This window comes from Sorex araneus, chromosome 3, assembly GCF_027595985.1.
Source record: "Sorex araneus isolate mSorAra2 chromosome 3, mSorAra2.pri, whole genome shotgun sequence".
In the NCBI taxonomy this organism is placed as follows: Eukaryota; Metazoa; Chordata; class Mammalia; order Eulipotyphla; family Soricidae; genus Sorex; species Sorex araneus.
The window spans coordinates 202,706,467-202,717,668 of record NC_073304.1 but is presented as its reverse complement, the minus strand read 5'-3'; the positions used below and the strand labels follow the sequence as shown (position 1 = coordinate 202,717,668).

At 53.0% G+C, this 11,202-nt stretch overlaps 1 protein-coding gene across 1 annotated transcript; it reads left to right on the top strand.

The window, feature by feature from the left end:
- The first annotated feature begins 5,349 nt into the window (after positions 1-5,349).
- Positions 5,350-11,134, top strand: ZNHIT3 (zinc finger HIT-type containing 3). The gene is made up of 5 exons (XM_004608864.2): positions 5,350-5,502; positions 5,596-5,627; positions 6,984-7,070; positions 8,134-8,223; positions 10,632-11,134. The coding sequence occupies exons 1-5, from the start codon at positions 5,417-5,419 to the stop codon at positions 10,811-10,813; spliced, it is 477 nt and encodes a 158-aa protein (XP_004608921.2). The 5' UTR covers positions 5,350-5,416; the 3' UTR covers positions 10,814-11,134.
- The last annotated feature ends 68 nt before the right edge of the window (positions 11,135-11,202 follow it).

Genomic DNA, 11,202 nt, shown 5'->3' with positions numbered 1-11,202 from the left:
AGAAGTTTCTGCATGCACTGTATTTCTCACATGAAAAACTGCAGCCCAACTCCAACTTCAATCTAAGAATGTCAGAGACTGGGGCCAAGCAACACCCAAGAAATGAGCGAGAAATGGGCAGAACGGAAATGTTCAAGAAATGGGCAGAAGGGGAAAGCCCCCTTCCCATTTTTATTTATTTATTCATTTACTTATTTATTTATTTGCTTTTTGGATCACACTTAGTGATGCTCAGGGCCTGGCTCTGCACTCAGGAATTACTCCTGAAAGTACTCAGGGGATCATATGGGATGCCAGGGATCGAACCCTGGAAGCCGCATACAAGGCGTTTGTATTCCTACCCAATACACTAACGTTCCAGGCCCCTTTCCCATTGTTAAATGACCTCAGCCCGCTGATGCAGGTGGAGAAGAGCTGCTAGGAAGGTCAGATGTGCTGGGCTGGTGTTGAGCATTACTAACTCTCATCACCCCTAAGCTGCCGCAGTTGATGAGCCCCTCACTCTTAAACCCTAGCAAGTGCCTTTCCCAACACTACCACCATCTCCAGGTGCCTCCTCCCAAAGGCTCCCACCCTCAGCATACCCAGCCCACTCCTGGGGCTCCAGGCAAAGGAAGCACCACCCCCTGAGCCAGCTTCTTTTCAAAATTTATTTATTTTTATTGAGGTACACAGTTACAAAGCTGTTTATGGTTGGGTTTCAGTTATACAATGCCCCAACACCCGTCCCTCCACCAGTGTATTATTTCCCACCACCAATGTCCCCAGTTTCCTTCCAGCCACCACCCCCATCTTCAGCCTGCCTCTCTGGCAGACACTTTCCTTCTCTCTCTCTCTCTCTCTCTCAATCTCTCTCTCTCTCTCTCTCTCTCTCTCTCTCTCTCTCTCTCTCTCCTTCCCCCTCCCTCCCTCTCTCTCTCACTTACTTTCTTTCCCATTTTGGGTGTTATGGTTTGCGGTACAGATGTTGAGAGGTTATCATGTTTGTTCCTTTACCTACTCTTAAAGTATACAGTTCTTATCCAGAGTGATCATTCCCAACTGTCATTGCTCTATCCCGACTGCCTTCTCCCCCAGCACCTGAGGCAGGTGAAGCCAACTTCTTCATTCCCAGCTCAGCCCTTGCCTCCTCTCTTTCACACTCAACCCTCCTGCCATCCTTTCCTGGTTTCTCTTGGAGTCATCCCACCCATTTCACTTCCCACTGGCTTCATCACTGTTACAGAAACAGCTGATTTTGTCCTCCCCCCCCCCCCGCCCCACCATAGGACAGGCTTTACGGTTGCATTTCTCTGAAAGGCAAAATCTCAGAGGCACGGCAGCTCTATTTGAAGGATCTGCCTACCCAGTATCTAGGTAGGAAGGTGGCACTGGAGATGGGCAAGGCTGAGGGGCCATGCAATCTGCGGATCACACGCAGGTCTCCTGCACGCAGTGCACGCACCCAGCCCTTTGAGCGATCTCTCCAGCCTGGGATTTATTTTTTACCTGCCCACATGAGACAGCCTGGTCTCCTGGGCCGGTGTGGGCACTGGGTGTTCTAATTCCGCTTAAGCGGCAGCTACACGGCCCAATCTCAGCCTGGAGCGCCCTCTGGCGGTGATGGGAGCCACGCTCGGGAGCTTCGCGTCTCAGCGCCTTCACTGTGGGTACAGCTCTGGAAACTGGACCTCCACGGTGCCTCTCTTCTCTCGCATCAGGCTGTAGGCCACCTCAAGGAGCTGCTGGGGCGAACGAGCAGAGGGGCTCCTGAGGGGCAGGTGCGGTCGTCTTAGCTCTGAGGCTGTCTAGTTGAAGGCGTTTCGGAAAAAGCCCTGACCCTCCTCTTCGAGGTGCGCCCCCACCAGTTGCCTGCCCGCAATGAGCTGGACAATTGTGGCTGTCCATGGAAGCTGGGGTGGGGGTCGCTGTCTCCTAGAGTAGAGCAGGGTATCTTTACTATGTGAAATGTGTGCCAAGGACACTGACAGGACGCATCTTGCTGGAGTCACCCTCTCTGGGCCTGGATTCAGGGTGGTCCAGATGTGGGTAGGATGGGGTTGAAACCCTGATCATCATGTAGACTCTTCCTTGCTTCTGTCTCTGAACAGGACTCAGAGCAACAGTCTGGGCTGGGCAGTGGTGACGTCCAAAGTGGCTGAATTCTAGGGCCAGGATGATAGTGTGTACTATCATGTGTACATTGCCTGTGACCTATCAGGGAGTCATCGGTGGGCCCCACGGGTGACTTATATGAAGCAGGGGAGGAGAAAGATGGTCACTTTCTCCCCAAACGCCTCTGCCACCCGGGACTCAGGGTTACTGGGTTCTTGTCTTGCCTCGCAGAAAGGAATTTCAGGAGTAGACAAGCAGTGAAGTAAACAGATTTTATTTGGAGTTTTTTAAGGTGTGGAGGTGAGAGAGAGAGAGAGAGAGAGAGAGAGAGAGAGAGAGAGAGAGAGAGAGAGAAAGAGAAAGAGAGAGAGAGAATAACACACTTAAGAGAGAACACAGGCTTCTCCAAGGGCGGAGAGAACCCCTACACACTTCTTAGCATTAGACAGGAAAGCATGAAAGTACACGTCTCAAGAGGGGAGATGCGGGTGACACATGTACTCAGGTGCCACATGTGCTCGGCTACATGGGCACAAGCAGCACATGGGCTCCGGCAGAATATGTGCGCACTTCCTTTGTTCAAGGTGGCCTTTATAGGGTTTCTCCAACCTGCCCCCTCATGGGGCTTCTTCCCAGGTAAAAGTCAGATGCTAAGGAGGTTACCAGGGAGGTTGGGAGTGGTGATGGTCTTCTTTGGGCTGAACTAATCAGATTGAGGGAGAGGTCTGAGGGAATTCAAGGAATTTCCTTCATGGGGAGGGGTCCAATCTCCTCAGGGTCCACTGCTCAAGGTCTTATCCATATACACAAAGTGGATCAGCCTTGAAATTTTCCTCCCAGAACTTTTGCTGACCTGTTTCATTGTCCATGACCTTTCCATACCTACCTACCTACCTACATCACCGGCACTGCTGATGGTCCCCTGAGCCCTGCCTGGAGTGGTCCCTGATTGCAGAGCTAGGAGTAAGCCCTGAGCACCGCTGGGTGTGGTAAAAGGAAAAGTGGGTGAATTCCTTTCTTTTTTTAGGGATGAAGAGGTGCTAGAGAGCTACTCCTGGCTCTGTGCTCAGTGGAACTTGGAATCAAACAAGGGCCCCCTGCTTGCTAAGCATGTGCTCCAGCCCTTTAAATGCTCTCTCCAGCCTGGATGTGGGTGGATTACCATTATATGCCGGACAAGTCATTAACATCTTTGGACCTTTCCAGGTGATTTGGGACTTTCTGGGCCACTTTTTTTTTGGGGGGGGGTCACACCTGGCGATGCACAGGGGTTAGTCCTGGCTCATACCCTCGGAATTACTCCTGGTGGTGCTTGGGGGACCATATGGGATGCTGGGAATCAAACACTGGTTGGCCGTGTGCAAGGCAAATGCCCTACCCGCTGTCCTATCACTCCAGCCCCTCTGGATCACTTCTATTTCAAACCAGCAGGGGCCCTAACAAGGGAGATGCTGCACATTGTGAGTCCCTGGGTGAGTGTGGATGCACCTCGAATTCTGGCTGGTCACTAGTTGGTAGCTGGAGGCAGGACTAGGGCCAGGTAGGCAGCCAGAGCTATGGGTAGTATCTTTGGCACAGCCTGGCAAAGCTTCTGAGGGCACCCCCAGAGCCTGAGGGAAGAACTAGTTTTTGAGGATCCAAGCTAGGGGTTTGGAGCCCTGGATTGTGCTGGAGCGGGGGTGGGGGGATGGGAGCTGGTGCTCTGGGAGATTTATGGATGTCAGGCATCATATAAATAACCCTTTGGGGCTCCTGTTTATACCTGGTCTCCCCACAGTGCAGGAAGGCAGGCAGGGGCGTGAGCTCAGAGAGCCTGATTGATTGCCCTGGCACACAGCCAGGCAGGAGAGAGCCAAGACCCTGCTGTCTTGGTTGTAGCAGATTCATCCCCAGGAGATGGTGACAGTTGGTGAGGGCTTTTATGGAAGTGGGATCCCGGGGGGCTGATGGACAGTTCAGAGGAGGATTGGAGCTGGAGCAATAGTACAGCGGGCAGGGCATATGCCTTGCACACGGCCGACCCAGATTTAATCCTTGGCATCCCTGAGCACCGCCCCGAGTAACTCCTGAGCACTGGCAGGAGTAATTCAGGAGTAGCCCCGAGCATTGCTGGGTGTGACCTAAAAAGCCAAAAAATGAAAACAAAAAAACAACAGAGGGGGAGGATCTCCGGACTGCGGGTGACTCCTGCTCCCAGGAGGGCCGTTGTTAGGCTGGATGAAGTTCAAGGATGGGTGGAGGGGCAGGGCTTCCAATAAAGACTTCCAGTTTTTCTGTTCCCAAGCAGGAGGGGGCGCTGGAAGTCCATCATGGTGCACCTATCTGCTCTCACAAGGTGTGGACCACTGCCTTCGGCCAGAGCTAACCAGTCTGTTCTCCTGTGATTCCACCAGGGCCAGGGCCAGGATGACGCTGAGAGAAGAGTCGGGGGGTGAAAACTGAAGGAGGCACAATCCCGGGGTCCTGCAAGTGTCAGTTAGTGGTGGTGGTGGGAGACTATGTCTGAGGTTTCCCTCCTTCTCCCCTGACCAGCTCTAATTCAAAATTCCCAGAAGGCAGAGACCTCATCACTGTCCGGTGTCTCCAGCATGGGATACTGCAAGGCCCACCGTTGGAAGTCCATGAACCTGTCGTGGCAAAGCGTCATCTTTCTTTCCCCTTTGGAGAGACAAGGCTGAGGCTGGGGTTGGAGGCACGGGGACGGGATTAAGGCACTAGCCTTGCACCCTGCTGACTCCGGTTTGGCTCCCTGTAACTCATCTGGCTGCAGAGCAACGCCAGGTGTGATTTCGGAGCGCAGAGCCAGAAGCGAGCCCTGAGCACCTCTTGGTGGTCCCAAAGCCCCCCACCCCCAACAACATGGTAGAAGCTGTGAAGAACAAGTTCCCTGTGTGTGACCTGATCTAGTCCTTTCTGCAAAGCCAGTATCTGGACTGCTCATTGGCTAGAAGGAAGGACTTCGCGCTAGACTGAGAGAACACAGTTCTCTTGCAAGGTTTGGCAAGTCCCAGCTGCAAGATAAGTTGCCCATATTCTTTTGAGTAGACGGGGCAGCAGGCTTGGGGAGCGGCGCTGCCTTGATCCGAGTCGTAAACTCGCGCAGGAACTGCAAGAGGGTTACAAAGTGCTCGGCCCGGGGCGTGCCCATCGAGGGCATCGGCTGTCTGCTCGTCGAGCCTGCATGCCTGAGCAGGCGCGGCGCAGCTCTGCGCCTTCCCGGTCCGGGAAGCGGAAGCGCGCGTGCGCGTGCGGCGGGGGTGGGACGGGCGGCGTGCGCGCAGGGCTGCGGGGCTGCTGCGGGGCTGCTGCGGGGCGAGGGGCCATGGCATCCCTTCGGAGCAGCGGCGCCGTCTGCGTGGTCTGCCTGGAGAAGCCCAAGTACCGCTGCCCGAGCTGTCGCCTGCCCTAGTGAGTGCTGGAGGCCGCGGCCGGGGGAGGGCGGGCGGCGGGGCGGGTCCGCGCGCCCCGGGCACTCACGCGGCCTGTGCTCTCTGCTTTCAGCTGCTCCGTGGCCTGCTTCGGGAAGCACAAAGGTAAGACCCCCCGTCTTGGCGCCTGCGGGACTCTGGCTTTCGAGCACCCCGGCCGCTCTTCCCCCGGGTCCTGCCGCCTGCCCGCTCCGCGTAAAGGCGCCCTCGGTAACTTGGGCATCTCGCCTTCCGACGCCGCCGCCTCCTTCCGAGGGCAGACGCGCTGGGTGAGGTTCGGCAGCACATTCTCTTTGGAGTTATGCCAGGCTGCTCTTACGGGATTACTCGGCCCGGAGTCAGAGTTTTTTTTTTTTTGAATCTGCAAATGGATACAGGCGGAGATCCTTAAAGAGTTTGGCCCGTTGGAATCCGTTTAGCGTAGCCAGGTGTGCGCGCCCCTGGGGCAGAAAGGGAGTTTACGCGGGCTGCTCCGCCCCCCTTTCAAAGCTGGGGAGAGGCTTGGGACGGTCTTCCCCAGCTCCACCTAGTTCCAGCCGTCTCAGGATTCTGGCTTGCTGAGGATCACTTGTGCTGTGGTGAAGTTGACAGTGTTGGTCGGGCTGGTGGATGGGAGTAAAGTGCTGGTCCCCTCCCCTCTCCCCTTTTTTAAAAGTGTCTTTTTTCTTTTTGCTTTTTGGGTCACACCTGGCGATGCTCGGGTTACTCCTGGCTCTGCACCCAGAAATTACTCCTGGTGGTGCTCAGGGGACCCAGGTCTGAACCCAGGTCTGCTGCGTGCAAAAGCCCTGCCCCCTGTACTATCTCTCTAGCCCCATGTGCTTCTTTAAGGACCTACCATGCTTCTTTGGACATAGTCACCAAATATTAAAGCAGATAGATCCCTATACTTCCACAGCAGCGCCTTTGGCCTCTTGTTTTCGTTTTTGTGAGGACTCAAGCACTCCAGGCAGGCTCAGGAACCATATGGGGTACCTGGGATAAAGCCGGGTTTGGTCGGATGCAAGGAAAGCACAGTACTTGCTCTACTATCTCTCTGCTCCCTGGCATTTGGGCTTTTAATTTTAAACCTTGTTTCCAGCTTAAGTCTTTCTTTAACGAGGGCCCTTCTCTGCATCCTCAGGGACTCTTTCCTAGACCTTTCGCCTGTGGTTTGATTTTTGTTTGGGGGCCACACTCAGTGGTGCGCACAGCTTATTCCTGACTCTGCTCAGGGATCATTCCTGGCGGGGCTCAGGAGACCGTTTGTAGTGCCGGGGGGAAAGGGGGATCAAACCCGGACGGCCACGTACATGTCAAGTGCCTTATCTGCTGTAATATTGCTCTGGCTCTGATGCTCTCTCATTTTTATCTCCGTAGCACGTTGTCCCTTGCCCTCCTCCTGGACCTGGCTGGACAAGGAGCTGCAGCCTTGTCCTTCAGATGGGGCTGTTGTACCTCTGATGTTTGTGTCTCTTTCAGAGAAGTGCAGTCCGAAAGCCAGTCTTGCGGAGAGGAACACAAGATCAGCTGTTCCTGCAATAATGACAAAATCCGTGGGAAGTGAAGGTGGGTAGATTGACTTTGGATGAAGCCAGGAAAGGAGGACGGGAGGGCTGAGTGTGAAGGAGAGGGCCGAGCTGGGCGAGAGGAAGGTGGCTTCAGGGACACAGTGCTTCCCTGGCCCCAGAGCCTTGGGGAAGAGAGGCATGGAGGCAGGTGGCAGAGGCGGCAAAGGCCACCACTGTGGCTTGGGGATGAGAGATGGATCCTGCTAGTGGCTCTCTCTTGGTCAGGGCTTTGAGTCTCCCTTGGCTGGCCTGGTCAGGGCTGGCTCTGGCCTCAGCTCCCTGTGTGCAGTGGGAGTGTGCCGTGTCAGCTGCCAGCTAACCTGAGATACCCGCTGGTGTCCTGCGCCAGGCCAGGTGCTGTCACAGGTGCTGGGCTCACTGCAGAGGGATGGCTGTGTCCACTCTTTGAGAAGCGTTTGTTTGTGTTCCAGCAGATGCAGTAGTCAGCAACTCCTGCCCTTGCTAAAAATATAGATTTGCCTTCATGGATTTACAGACCCCAAGGCGGTTGTTTTTTTGTTTTTTGTTTTTGACCGGCCCATGACTAGGGCCAAGGGCCGGGGAGGAGAAATGGTAATTGGAACTGTCAGCCCTCAAGCCCAGAGACCACAGTGAAGCCGGGTAATTGGCATGCACATGAGGATGCCTTTGTACCATCACAGTCACACTTTTTTTTTTTTTTTGGCTTTTTGGGTCACACTCAGCGATGCTCAGGGATTATTCCTGGCTCTGCACTCAGGAATTACTCCTGGTGTTGCTTGGGGGACCATGTGGGATGCTGGGGAACAAAGCCGAAGAGTGCAAGGCAAATGCCCTACCTGCTGTGCTATTGCTCCAGCCCCCAAAGTCACATTTTTCTGTCTTTTACATTTCTCTCCTTTCTTCACAGTGTTAGTATAGTCTCAGATTCCAAGAGGAGAGTGGTTTAGTTTTGTCTTTACCTATTTGTATATCCCTGTTGCTGTCTGGCGTGTTCATGTACATTTTTGCTTGTTTACTGGAGTAGTCTGTGGCCTAAGCATGCTCTCTAATCAGTAATTGGTTGGTTTGCTGTTTCTTAGACGATGATGATGACGACGATGCTATAGCTGATTTTCTCAATAGTGATGAGGAGGAGGACAGAGTTTCTTTGCAGAATTTAAATAAATTAGGTAAGTTTCTGTTGTTACTGTTACTATTTCTGACATATCAAATACGCCACGGGTAACAAGTCTCACAATGGAGATGTTTCTGGTGCCTGCTCGAGCAAATCTATGAGCAACGGGGATGACAGTTACATTTATTTATTTATTTATTTATTTTTGCTTTTTGGGGTCACACCTGGCAATGCTCAGGGGTTACTCCTGGCTCTGCACTCAGGAATCATCCCTGGTGGTGCTCAGGGGACCATACGGGATGCTGGGAATTGAACCTGGGTCAGCTGCGTGCAAGGCAAACGCCCTACCTGCTGTGCTATTGCTCCAGCCCCGGGATGACAGTTACAGTTACAGAAGTTTCTGTTGTGCTTGTTTGTCATCCATTGAGATTTTTTGTTTGGGGAGTGGGGGAGTGATAGGTGCTAGCCGGTGAACCCAGGACCTTATACATGCAAAGTCTGTGTGCTGCCACTGAACTACTTCCTGGCCCCCAGTTTTTGTTTTAGGTTTCAGCCCACACTTTTGGGGTTCAGAGGATACTCCTGCTCAGTGTTCAGGGGACCATATGGTGCCGGGAATCAAATCTGTGCCTCCAGCATATAAAGTATATGCTCTCTTGGGCCCAGAGAGATAGGATAGGCCCAGAGAGACAGGCCCGGCTTGCCTTGCATGCAGCTGGCCTGGGTTCCATACCAGCACCCCTTATGGTCCCCTGAGTCATGGCTGGAACGATCCCAGAGCACAGAGCCAGGAGTAAGTCTTGAGTACCACTGGATGTGGCCTAAAAAAACAAAACAAAACAAAATGTGCTTCAGCAGGTTCTCTCTCCTGCCCCTGGCTTCTGTAGGTGAGCGAGCACTTCGGCGTGGCTCTCTTTAGTGTCATCTGGAGTTCTTCCCTCCAGCCACGGGACTCTGTACACTCACAGATGTCCTTGCCTCTCAGCCTGCCACCAAGCCCTGGAATCCTGCTTGTTTGTGGGTTGGGAATAATTTCCTCTTTCAAGGTGGGCTCAAGTTTCCTTTCCTCAGCTAAACTTTTCTTGACCTTTTTTGTCTTTCAGAATTAGGGCCATTTTCAGCTTCTAATTTATACCTCACTACTTTTTAAATGTAATTCATTCTTATGCCAACCCTAGGGCAGGGATATGAATTTATTTTACTAAAAAATTGTGTTTTGGGGCTGGAGCGATAGCACAGCGGGTAGGGCGTTTGCCTTGCACGCGGCCGACCTGGGTTCAAATCCCAGCGTCCCATATGGTCCCCTGAGCACGGCCAGGGGTAATTCCTGAGTGCAGAGCCAGGAGTAACCCCTGTGCATCGCCAGGTGTGACCCAAAAAGCAAATAAATAAATAAATAAATAAATTAAAAAAATAAAAAATTGTGTTTTGGGGCCACCCCCAGTTGTGCTCAGGCCTTACTCCTACCTCTGTGCTCAGGGATTGCTTCAGGTGGGCCTTGGGGACCATGTGGGATGCCGGAGATCAAACCTGGGTCAGACACATGCAAGGCAATTGCCCTCCCCGCTGCACTCTCTCTCCAGCCCCGAAGATGCATTTATTCCCCTATCCCCAGAGCTGTCTCCTCCCAGCCCCTCCTGCAGGCTGGGTAATCCAGAGTTAGCATTTTAGACAGACAGGGTTCTAGTGCCCAGCATTTTTGCTTCGTCAGCCTTTACTGCAGTTCTCTAGTCAGGGAAAGGGTATTATTGCCAGTCCCGTTTCACAGGTGCTGCTTTGTCTGGCCCCATGGTAGCAATTAGACTGAGGTTAGAGTCAATCTGGGGATGGGTGTGGACAGGCATAGAAACTGCAAAGCGTCACACAGATGCTCGCGCCAAGTCACTACTGACTGGATCCGGTGCCTGCTTAAACATCCTTTAGAGTAATAGTCCTCACAATGGAGAACCTTCAGGCGTGTGCAGGAAGGAGACACTCCACCGTCTTAATGCCTTTGATTTCTGTGTCTGTGCCAGTAAGATACAGTGGCATAAAGCATTGATTAGAAATAATTTACTATGCTGATCTCTCCTGGCTTAGGTAAAACCGGGGGGTGAAAGAGCCAGTGGCAAGGGGTGGGGGCAGAGAGCACTTGACAGACACATGCTTTGCGTGTGGGAAGCCTCAGTTTGATCTCTGGCACCACTGCCAGGACAGCCCCTCAGCACCACTGGATATGACACAGCAACCCCCTCCTCACACACACAAAAAAGCCAGCAGCAAAGATCGATCAGTAGGGCTGGCAATGCAGCTCAGTGGCAAAGTAGTGCGTGCTTCTCATAGGTGAGATTTCCGGCACACAAGGCGAAGGTGAAGGAGACGCAAAGGTCTTTGCTGTCTTCTATTGGAAGCAGCAACGCTCTGCTCTGTGCAGTTGCCACTTTAATTCAGACCCTCTCTCTCTCTCTGTTGTTGCTTTGTCAGGGGAGTCTGCAGATTTAAAGAACTTGCTACAGAATCCGCACCTCCGACAGCTCCTGGTGAGCCTGGACCAGGCGGACGACAAGGCAAAGCTCATGAGAGCCTGCATGCAGGAGCCCTTGTTTGTGGAGTTCGCCGACTGCTGCCTGCGGGTCGTGGAGCCTGCCCCGGAGGAGGACGAGTGAGAGCTGTTCATGCAGGCACATGCCAGACACACACACACACCTGCTACAGGGTCCCTGGGCGAGTCTGGGGCGGCCCAGGGCATACCTCGGCTGAGCCGGGGAAGTCAGGCTTCACCCAGTGCTCTGGCTTGGGCTGTCAGAGGTGGGGCACCGGAGCGGACAAAGCCTTCTGAAGGGGAACAGTTGCTTATAAATGTTTTATTTTTGGTAATTGTTCAGATAGTTGTGCTAAGGTAGACATGATACAAGTGTTTTCACTCCGTTTGAATTAAAACTTAGTGTCACTAAATAAAATCAGGATGTGGTGGTTCTGTGATACCATGCCTTGTCTCATCCTTGGCCTCGGATTTAATAATTGCTTGAAATCACATTAAATAAATCAACAACAT

Coding starts and splice junctions, on each gene's coding strand:
- ZNHIT3 (XM_004608864.2), top strand. CDS start 5,417: ATGGCATCCCTTCGGAGCAGCGGCGCCGTCTGCGTGGTCTGCCTGGAG. Junction 5,503..5,595: donor CCGAGCTGTCGCCTGCCCTA/GTGAGTGCTGGA, acceptor CTCTGCTTTCAG/CTGCTCCGTGGCCTGCTTCG. Junction 5,628..6,983: donor CTGCTTCGGGAAGCACAAAG/GTAAGACCCCCC, acceptor TGTCTCTTTCAG/AGAAGTGCAGTCCGAAAGCC.